General features: G+C 37.6%; 1 protein-coding gene and 1 long non-coding RNA gene across 2 annotated transcripts in view; one reads left to right on the top strand and one right to left on the bottom strand.

Moving 5' to 3' along the window:
- Positions 1-305: 305 nt before the first annotated feature.
- Positions 306-11,652, top strand: part of LOC111269275 (uncharacterized) — a 13,567-nt gene continuing 2,220 nt past the window's right edge. Inside the window, exons 1-2 of the long non-coding RNA XR_002685687.2 lie at positions 306-3,608; positions 3,724-3,874. This is a non-coding gene — a long non-coding RNA (uncharacterized LOC111269275). The remainder of the gene's footprint in view (positions 3,609-3,723; positions 3,875-11,652) is intronic.
- LOC111269274 (uncharacterized protein C6orf136 homolog) overlaps positions 8,512-11,652 on the bottom strand; it is a 5,818-nt gene continuing 2,677 nt past the window's right edge. The window contains exons 4-6 of the mRNA XM_022848741.2: positions 10,209-10,329; positions 9,599-9,699; positions 8,512-9,364 (exon numbers count right to left, since the gene is read on the bottom strand). Coding sequence (XP_022704476.1) covers positions 9,175-9,364; positions 9,599-9,699; positions 10,209-10,329 — 412 coding nt within the window. The 3' untranslated portion in view covers positions 8,512-9,174. The remainder of the gene's footprint in view (positions 9,365-9,598; positions 9,700-10,208; positions 10,330-11,652) is intronic.

Here is an 11,652-nt window from a genome sequence, read left to right as displayed (position 1 = left end):
TTATTTTATGACTGAATTGTGCTGATAGACACACACACGCTTCTTTTCACCATCGATGTTCTTCAGATTGCCACATTATTCTAAAAAATTTTCTAAATATTACATCATATTGTAATATCGTTTTAACGCTCTGTCTTCGAATAATTCCTTTTTACGGTAATGCTTAAATGCTTCAAAGCCGAACGGTTTACTGTATTATAAAGTAAATACAGCACTCTTCTGGCTTGATAAAATTTCTAGACTAATTAAATAATCCCATTATGTGCATGCTAATCAGTGTTTATAAAATTACCCATTTTCTAAGTTTACCAACACAAGCCGCATATCTATAACCACACCGCTCATTAAAATCCTCCCGCGCTGTTGTGAAGTTCCTTAGCAAAATGGGTAGAAGGTTCAATGCCCATGATTTTACGCACAAACCTCAATGCTCAGTCGCGTCATAGGGAACTAAAATGGTTGAGCTGGCCTGCAGTGCATAGAGAAACTCGGATCTTAATTCTATAAACATAAATAAAACGTCTCAAAGCAAAGTAGGTCTAGGTCCGGTTTTGCGCCTGTTTTTGCAACTGCAGGTTTGCACTATCTTCGATGCATGGAGCTATTTTCTTAAGTGGTCCGCGTGGGACGTGTGATATATACCCTCTGTGTTTAAAAAACATTCTTCGTCTAATCTCTATCCGCCGGACCCAACTGCAACCAATGCCTGGAAGACTGTGCACATTACATTGGAACCTTAAACAGGATAAAGTAGCTACATTATAGTTAGCCTTAACTAAAAAAGCAGCTATTCTAATTTTCTCCAACTCTCAGTCTTCGCTTTGTTTCGACTAGTTCCTCTTTAAATCTCATAATACGTTCCATATGGATCGTACTGACGCCTAAGCCCTTCTGAACAGACCATACTGTCTATAATCGCCTAGACAATTGTAGCATTCTACATGCTGGCGCTGCCTTTAGGTGTCCCATATTTTTCAGATCCGCATAACATATATAGTTGCATGCCTATCTTGGCCACATCGGTCTGAAACTGAGAATGACCGAACACCATTTGGATTAAATGGTTAATGGGTTATTCGAAAAGCCTATTGTACTAATTCGTTGCAAAAAAACTTAGTATTGGCTGTTGAAGTTGCCGGCTAACCATGGCCGCAATAAAGCATAGTGGACGTAAATATTAGCGTCAAACATGAGTTAGATGTGGTTTTTCTATGGTTGGGACATGTGAGAAGTAGAAAGGCCTTTTTGAGCTTCATACAGATATAGTGCAATACTAGTTTTTCAAGATCTTATTGACTGAGAGAGGAAAATCAATAATTGATAACAGGAGGGTTGCTAATGAATCACTCAAAATGCATCAAATTAATAACATATTTTAACAAGCTTTAGCCATTATGTCATCAACTAGCTAGAGCGTACTGGGCCTTTCTAGTAGACCTTTAAAATATCAGAACCGGTACGGCTCTGCTTTTCCTAATGAGCAAGTCTACATTTGCAATTTGTAGTGTCCTTCAGATAACGTGGCGTCGACTTGTGACTCTTGCTGGTTATTCATAGTTAATCGGTACCCCACACCAGCTTCATACCGAATTCAAGGCCCAAATGGGTTTTCTAAAAGCGTTCCTGGGTCTATCTAGTCACCAGTTTTCCTGCTTGCTTACCGTGTTTGTCTGGAGCGGCCGCCTTTGAAATCAGCGTCTTCGTCTCACTTCTTGGCAAAGACACATTGTGAGACTATTTTTGCTAGCTATAACTACCGCATCCATGGACACTGTTTTGGAATCTCGTGCCACCAACTACTTTTTGAGCTACTAGTAGCGTGTTTATGTAGTTCTTCTCAGAGATTCGAGATTCACGTCCCCAGGTAGGACTAGCGTAAAGTACAACCAGACCTGCTGCGGTTCTCTTCATTGCCCCTTACACCCTAGACATTCATCTAGGCCGGTTCCAAACCTAGGTTAGCCCAAGTGGTTCTAAGTTAAACAAGCGAACACGTTAGTCATCACGAGGACAGGATTTCAATTCTGTTGAGTTTGCTAAACAGGAAAAACCTTTTTACGGCTGAATATTAATTCCAAGCTAATTCGGATCTCAGTGGAAGTGGACCTACAAATAGTGAAGTAATATCTGTTATAATTCGAAAGTAGATCATTTTCATGCGATTCAGAGCGTACGCATGTATCATCCTAAATATAAATAATATATTATTATTAATAAAATATAATTATTAATTAAGGTGTATATAAATAATATCTATAACTAACCCTTGATAAACAACATTTTGTATTCATGTCAATTCATAACGATGTTTTCTGATGATCGCTACATCAGTCAGAAACGTATGCGAGATTTTCTTCTGCATGTTTTTCAATTCATAGCCGTATTTTATTTACGTTACGTGTCCCTAAGTATTATATGTATGATATATATATATGTATATGTATTCTCGCATTAGTGCGTCCCAGGCCTCTGGATCGCGTATTACGGCTTTTTCTACTACAGAAAAATAATAGATGAAATTTATTTACGACAAACAACAGTCCCTTGCTTGTCTTCGTCAGTTCGTCTAAATCGAAACACATATTTTGACTCTTTTTGCTACAGCTAAAGCTTCTCTAAATGGCAATATGCTTGTGAGTGAGCTTGTACCAAGTAGCAATGTGTGGTCCTAGTTAAAATAGCTTATTAACCTGGAATGGTTCACGGCCAAGTTTATACTCTACTAGAAATTGGAATATTATACAATGCAAAACAACTTCGTACCACTTTCGTAAAAATAGACGCATCTATTTCTGTTTTTTATAGAAATTAACTCATCTTTAAATTACTAAACATAAGTAAATAGCAAATCAAATTTACCATTGATGAAACCAAATTTATGCCACTGTGTTTCTGATAAATTCCGTCTTCAACCTTATCTTTATCTTTTTTTGAGTAGTATGATCTTGATTTTTTTTTTACAGTAGACAGATTTGCATAGCTCTGATAAATATCTTAAATAAATATGTACATTTCAATCCGCGTACGGTGTATGACGCAGCGAATAGTTATTAGTACACAATCGCCCTATTGAGATTTCAGATCAAAGCCAGCCGCCATATCACGGTGAAACTTAACTCCTTTAAACCATATTGCATCTATTTATCATAACTTTTGAATCGATATCTGACGAAGATTCACTGCAGGCGATAGAAACATCTTATGGCCAGAAAGCATCCGAGTCGCTTCGTACGCTAGTTCTTTAGCAGATCTTAGCTATACTCGACGATTTTTTACCATGGTATGGTTCATGTTATCATCTAGGAATCTCGAGCTCATTTTTCCTGCTAGGGGATTCCATGACACTGTCTTGACTAAAACTAGAAGCGATTCAAATGAAACTGTGCGGTTTCTTTTAACTGGCAGTGTTCCCTAACTTGATCTTGCTGCACCCCTATTCTTCATCGATAAAGGCTCCATGTCTTCCCAGACGGGAACTGCGTGGGAAGGCGATCGATTCTGTGATTTAACCAAATAACCTCCAGTTGTCCCCCGTCGCTTCATTAATAATCGGCAGGATGCAAGCCAGGCCTAAGACGACCTGCTACGTTCATCGCTAACTATTTAACGTGAGTAGGTTCGTTTAATCTCAAAGTTGAATCAAAGTTTGCTTTTCTCATTTCTATCGGCCGATACACTGCGACAAGATTAATTTTGTTGTCTTCATTTCCTGTCTTCTGTTAGGTATAGGACCTTCATTTTTTAGGCGCCATATGGAAATGATTACGACCCATCCACCGAGCTACTTTACCAAAGATTTTGCTGGCCGTGTTCTATGGGATATCTCCTTTTCCGGTTTACGGAATACGGTTCAACTAGACGAAGACTAATGGCGGCAAGTGTCCTACTATTAAAATAACGTAGCTAATCACTCCTTCTTGTATAGAAAACGATATTTGAATAGCATTATTTAGTAATATATTTAATATTTCTGCCTATTTAAGCTTCGTTTAGCTTAATCTCTTTTAGAACAAAATCTGTTACTTTTAGTTGCGAGATTTCAGGCAAAAAGTTTATTGTATTATCAAGAAGATATAATAGTTTTACGTTTTTTTGTTCTAATTGGAATTACTGAACTAGCCAAATAACATAACCAGTATTAGCAAAAATAACGTTGATCAACCATGCGAGACACTGCATGTACTACTTTCTTTAAACGGACTACTAATTCTACAGTTTGTTTTTGTTTTGTTTGAAGCGCTGGCTTCAAAATTTGTCTAAGGTTTGCTGAGAGTAGAAGTAGTACTCAATATTATATACAAATAGCCGACGCAATACTTAGCTAGCGAGCTAAGCCATGATGATCAATATGTATCCATTCATAAAGGTCTCACTATGTTCCTTAACTATAAAAACTTTATAGATAATTAAAATTATGGCACACATAAAAATTCGAAAATTACGATAGACAAGTTCAATGATGCCCAGATATATAGCGGCTTATAAGAATAACTAAAGAAAAAAGGGGGGCTTTTGTAATGGCATTAACTAAACACTTAATTGGCAAAGAACTCCTGTCTTAAAGAATTATGTTCCAAAAAAATTCTAAAGGTCTTATGAGTTGGCTTGCTGAAAATAGGTTATAGAATACGACTTCTAATAAGTTTGAGGGATTCTTCAACTAACTGACACTAGATATACCGTGACGCCGAAATACACTGGATTACTATCGGTGGTAATAAATGAGATTCAATCCATGTTTAGAATTTAACATTTATGTTTAATATTTGTTGCGTTCTACAATTATTACTAGGACAACCAACTAGCCGATTCTTACATAAAGCAACGCAGCGTTTACATATTCAAATCAATGTGATATAATTAACATTATTATTATTAAAAAAACTTGTTTCGTTGGAGCCGAAGGAAATTACCTCTAATGGTATAAGCAAACTTAAAATAAATAAACGTGTCTAATTTTATAGCATAAGTTTTGAATAGTTTCTTTAGATAATGGTCAATTGTATTTTGTCTAATTTATATTCGATAGCGATATATCTCGATTTTAAAGCGTTGAGTCGCTATCTGCGGGGCGTCCTACAAATGTCTAATCTTTTAGGTAGTTTACTTATATATATAGAGAACACTCATTAAAAATTCCATCATAAATGCTTTCCATTGAATTATCTTCTAGCCAGTAAAATGGCGATTCAAACGCTCGGCAAGTAAATATTGAGTTTAATCAGCATTTCAGATTATCGTGGGAACCGTTCGTCTCAGGTACAAAAAAAGTCTTATTAGTGCTTCGAAAGGAGCTTCGATGCTAAATAGTGCTTCAGGCCCGTATAGGTGCAACTTCAGCCCACAATAGATCCTATCAAAACACAAAATAAGCGATCATAACTATAATATAAGCGGTATGTGTATAAAAAGTATGGTAAGCAGTTTGTATTGAGTACTCTGTTCCGTTATCATCAGCATCAGCTTCGACTGAAACCAGGAATTTTTGCGTCGTTGATGGACGTGAACTGCTACAAATCTATTCCAGCTGACCATAAAAGAAACTACATGATCAAGACAAGATGTCCGACCAGCAGTTAGTACCTTCCTAGCGATCCGTAATTGACCACATAATGTGGCCATGGTGCAGCAAGTATATCTAGGTAAAAAGAAAAACTTGTCTAAAGTTTGCTCAATCACAGCCAGGTAAACTATAACATTCCAGTTGTCCGCTTTATATGACACCATTTTGTTCTACACAACAAAGTATCCGTTGACAGTATATCTGCTAGGCTACGATGAAATGTGTTGTTTGTAGAACGTATCGCCCCGATATAATGAACCAATATCTTCGTGTTCGAAGGTTGATGTTTGTAACATGCTACAGATAAATTATATCTTACGAGAGTACGGTGTAACTGCAGAAAAACTGGCCAAACATTAAATAGATGGTACAGACTCAATACTGAATAACTTTATTTACCTATCATAGGCCAGGGCGAATGACTCACAAAACAGCGGTAAGCAATAAAATACCTGAGCATAGATAAGTACTGTATATGCATAAATAAGTCTTTCCTTTACATACTATTATAGGCTGAGACTGCAGTAAAGAAATACCAACGAATATATAGCGTTCATACCTAACCACTACAAAAACTGAATCCAAGAAATTTTTCAGAACTTCTACGTATCACTGGACCAACTTTTAGATCTCGCATTAGGACTCTTATAAGTTAATAGACAAGACAATAATTACTACTAATTTATGTGCGTACAATCATCGATCCTGTTTACTTATTTCATTTTTCGACAACTTATAGTCAGACAGAAAGCTTTGTGAGCCCTCTCAGACTTGATTTTTGACACCCAACAGGTATCCCTTTTTGAGATATAGTTGAACTAAGAAAACAATAGGTAAGGTTAGAACATTGTTGGCTAGCGCTTTTCTATTCTTCTAGACTTTACTGTACGGTACCAGACAAAACGGCTTATCAAAATTAAATTTCTGCTTTTAACAGCCTTTTATTCTCACCACTAACTATTCATGAAACAATTAACACATTCTAACTACCTCTCGGCCTGCATGATATGCTCTTAATTAGGAAGTGCATTGCAATAGCTAAAGTAATAATGACGATTCATTGTCCAACTCGAGAAAGGCACTGGTGATTATGGTGAGGAAGATGATGATTACGACAATGACAACGACGTTGATGGTAATGATGCTTTCCGTGAAAATCGGGTAGAGGAGCCGCAACAAAAATGGCTTCTACAAGAGCAAAACCACGTAAACATGAACAGCCTGCGTGCTTACCTACTGCAATACTGCTCTTTACATCGAGCCACAAATACTAGCTTTCATTTTCCAGCAAACGGATCGCGCAGGGCAACGAACGAAGCCACTGTCATCGTCTCGTAGTACGATTACACGTCCTCGCCAATCGATTACGCTACTTTATTCAGCGGTTTCAATGGCCCATGGATGCAAATACCAAATATGTTGCCTACAGATTTCTTCAAAAAGGTTATTGCTGGTTTCCGTTAGAAGTAGTCTAATGGGTTAAAACCGGCCTGGTTTACCATATCAAGAGGCCGATTTCAATGAAGACCTTACGAAACCAAACTCTTTTCGGTAATAAGCCACTCTGTAAACCTATAATTTTGTAGCGATAGCATTAAGTAACAGTTTGTAATTCTGGTGTTAGTATCGTATAGTTGAGGTGTATTTGCAGATTCATCAATATCGGAAGGGGTAATCGCAGGACAAACGGGCTAGGGTACTAGCCAATAACGCTCTATCGCCAACCTGCAGGGAGTTTGATAAGATCTTTTAGTTTGTTCAGTACGAAGATTGGTTATTTCTTTTGATTTGCCAACGAATGCTACAACGCACATTGTTAGCCATTAATGTCGTCTCTCAATAAAAGTAAAGCCTCAACCCCACTACCGCTTTTTTCGTATCACAAGTCAAATATATGTTCTGACTGTTATTTACGGTACTGCCATCGCTAAGCAGACCGCTGATACCCCGAGCTCGGAGCGGAATGCATCGATAACACAAGTGCATCCACTCTGCGTACTGGTATTACAATTCGTCCAGCTACAATCGGTCGCCCACAGTTCTTATTTTTTTTTTTTTTATCACTGTAATAACCAGACGCGTAAAATGAACACTTTCTAAAGGTGTAGTAAACATATAAAATATGTGCCGTCCTCCTGACGCTTGTGAACGAACATAACCGAGCGCATCTGGCGACACTGTTTAAAGAACTGATGATTTAAACATAAACGTTTTATTCGAAAAATGTTCGCTTTACTGGTATTGAGTGATTGCGGTCTAATAAGTGTAACTCTGTTACTGTAGTTTATATATGCCCTTAAGTTATATTGCATCCATGAGAATTCCGATAGAGAAACCGGTGAAATATGACAGTAGGACATTGGAAGTCACACAAGTTTATACAACAACAAAACAGCAACAACCATAAATTCAACCTTTTTGCACCGGACTAATACAATATGTCATATAGTTGAAACTATTGACCCTGCTTCATATGTTAAGATTTGTGGTTATGTACTGATTTGGGTATTTATAATCATTCTTGACGATAAATAAAAACAAATCCACGCTGGAATAAACGAATTATTAATTATTGTGCGAATATGGAATAATAGGATTTAGACCAATTTGCATTCCCTGTTTGTTCTGTAAGTATATATTCAGATGGTAATGTCTAGTTACGAAATAGAGAAAAAAATAATGAAGGATATGGAATCGTATGACGAATTCGGTGGTTTCTATTCAGTTTTTTTTGTATCTGTACTCGTAAAGAACATGGAATGCGCAGGCTAAACCTAGCTAGCATGCGCCGCTGTACTATCGTCAGCCAATCATACTTCACTAATTCCCTCCGCCGTTATCACTCTCCTTATCTGAGATGTTTAGAGCTTGATAGCAGTATGTGTCTTGCTTAAAGAAATTGTTTATTTAACTATAACGAAATGGCAACAATGACGACCGCTCATATATTGATTTAGCATGATGGATAAAAATTTATTAAAACCTATTGCATACACACTTCGTTTCCGACATCCACCGTTATCAGTGATTGGTACTTGACTTCCGACACGTTCTTTTAATTTCCAACGCGTTTTCTTTCTCTCACTCTCTCTCTCTCTCTCTCGCTCGCTCGCTCTCGCTTTCTCTCTCTCTCTCTCGTTTCCGGCGTTATCACTGAAGTGAAAACCCGTTCATTTTCCATGCTGAAAAGTCCTGGTCTCGTTCACTTTTATCATAAATCAGTGCACGGTAAGCCACATATGATCTTTCTTATGCGATCCTTAGCTACTAGATTCGAAACATCCTTAATTCCAGAAAACAGCTGGAACTCATACGCTGATGTTCTGTGCTTGTTCAGAGTCTATGAGCTATCTATATTCCACAGCTACAATCGTTATGCATGTTTGTGTGTGTGTGTGTTTGTATATATATATATATATAATATATATATATATATATAGAGTAACAAGGTTTTGTGAGACCAGACACGTCAGTCTCGCAAAGGCGACATTAGGTTACGTTGTCGTAATCTTTTTTGATAAGAGAAGTGGAAGGATCAAGAAGTGAGGAACTTGATCACTTTCTAGCTTTAGACGGATGTAGCTTTTACAGAATTAGTAACCCCTTAGTTGTTACAACATGTCACTGACAGCCTGAACCCCACCCCATCCGACTATTAGTGCGGCGGAAAGTTTAGCCGCTAGAGCGTCTTTTTCTGTGTCAACGACTGCGCGATCTTCATCGGGAACCATTTTGTCCACGACGTGCTTCCAAATTTTGCCGTCCGAGTTCACGTAGAATATCGAAAAGCCGTCAGTAAAACTACAATCACAAAATAAAGTAGAAATCAGTTTGTAATCTAGAAATTTATAAAGATCGAGCCCACAAGCTGTTTTTGTCATTCTTTTATTTCATTCACTGTTAGTGTTATTATCTGTAAGAGAGTAATGTGACCATTGTTCGCTGTAAATACAAAAAAACTTAGGACATGCAATGGTGCTTTTGCAGTCTTCTACATATGAAAAGAGAACGCAAATACCCGTTGAGTAAACTCACTCTGATTTTTTGTTCAGAAAGTCTCGATATTTTAATATATTGAACTTCCAGAGCAGAATCACGATTCGCAATCCTGATAATGCGTCCACACGCCACCGAACCTAAAAAAGGCCCATCACGATTACAATCTTTCAAATGGTAACTATTGAAAGACATTTCTCTCCACTCAGGTAGTCATGTTTCTTGCAGTGAGTAACGTTGACACAATATAATGTTCACGTTTTCATCAAATAGAATATCATACAGGGTAGGCCGAACCCACAAGGGAATAAACTTTGGCCCAAGGTACTGTATAAAGACAGAGTGAAAAAAACATGACATTGACTCATTTTCTATATTTTCAATGAAATATGATAGACTTACTTACTTAAGATAACTGTAGTTGATTAGTGAACGCAATGAGCAAAAGTACCGTTTTATTGATTGATTTACGTGGCAACGTGATGAAAGTCGCGCCGTTTTAATGCATAAAGTATAACGACTGTGTGATTGCAGCAACCATCTCATTAATGAGTGGTGTCCCCTCGCAGAATATTCTCACACGAATTTCGGCCCTATATTTAGTCATAGAACCTAATTTGATTGAGTCAGCTGAACTTCCATGACCTACCTTGACTGCCGCTTCTACAGGATCGGAATAGACCTTAAGGATGTTCATCTTTACATGAGCATACCGAACGTGGGCTAGCAATCGAACCATTGACAGTTGCCTCATATATGCCGGCAGACCTCTGTAAATCGGATAAGCATACCCAAAAAACCATCAGGCAATAAGCATAGCAGGTAAATTATGACTAGTCGAAAGTTCTACTCTTTCAAGAATAAAATACTCGGCTGTCCCAACTAACATTCTTGATTTTTTTTAAATTTCTGAGCTTCTAATCTGACTCTACTTCGCAATCATTCATACTACGCAGCTTCATTCATCAGGAAGTATACGAAACGTTAGTCGTCTTTCATTCGCATTTCGTATTTGCTCATGAAAGACGCAAACTGCTGAGGAAAACAATAACATTAGCAGGAATTTGTGCCAGCAAATGAATTAATTTTGTATTCACCGTCACACTACACAGCCTTCTCCCATGTTTCAGCCATTTTATGTATTACTTCTCTTTAGATTTAGTGTTAAACAATCCATCCAGCCACATTTAATTACGCTTTTCATTTTCAAACGTACGACTGGGAACTTATTTTAATAATAATATTTTAATAAATACTAATCGGACAAAGTAGATGCGAAGTCGGAAAAATTTGTGGACGCAAAAGAACCTCTTACCCAAAATCTTGTGAGAAAGTCTTCACAATCTTTGCCAGGTGCAACCTGGTATTATGGTGGAAAAGGATAACTTCACTTCGTCTATCATGGCTATTTTGTTGAATAGCACTGCGCCTTACACAGATTCCTGTTAATCGCCTCGTGTCTTTCAAGTGTCTCGCGGTGCATAGAATACTTTCAGTCTCACCAATACAAAATGTGTTTTTTTTCGAACTTTGCTTAGCTCTGAACATGAGCATATCTCCCGGAGATATCCACTTCTCTTCCTGTTTGATACCGGCGTGGAGGCTTCACTTATTGTTCAGCTTAATAATTTAATGTAGAACCCGGTTATCACGACCGCGTGTTGCTCCACCCATGGCGAGATATTGAGAACTTGTGAAGCCGTGTTTTTTTGTGTTTTTCATTCAGCTTTTATGCTACACATGAACTTTTAATTTTTGGAGTAGATTTTTATAAACTGAAGATGGCTGTTGATATTCATATGATTGCATATCTTTTTCTCGTTCTATTCACAAGTTGTTTGCAGCCTCTTATCCTTCAAAGGTGCTTGCTCTCAATTAGTCTGAATCGACCTGAGATAACCAAGCAAGACGAAGCGTATCTTCCACTTTCAAGATATCACTATTGAGTTTCACAAACCACTTTCGAACAATATATTCAGGTATGGAGCTTACACTAGACCTCGCACAAGTATACCTTGCTGCTTCGACACATCTTTGACCTCGACAAAAGACAAAATAGATAACGACGTCGAAGGTGCACTTTTTTAACTGGC

This window comes from Varroa jacobsoni, unplaced genomic scaffold (genome assembly GCF_002532875.2).
Source record: "Varroa jacobsoni isolate VJ856 unplaced genomic scaffold, vjacob_1.0 scaffold_1372, whole genome shotgun sequence".
Classification (NCBI taxonomy): Eukaryota; Metazoa; Arthropoda; class Arachnida; order Mesostigmata; family Varroidae; genus Varroa; species Varroa jacobsoni.
Note: the sequence above shows the minus strand (reverse complement) of the source record. Positions and strands in the feature narration are given on the sequence as shown.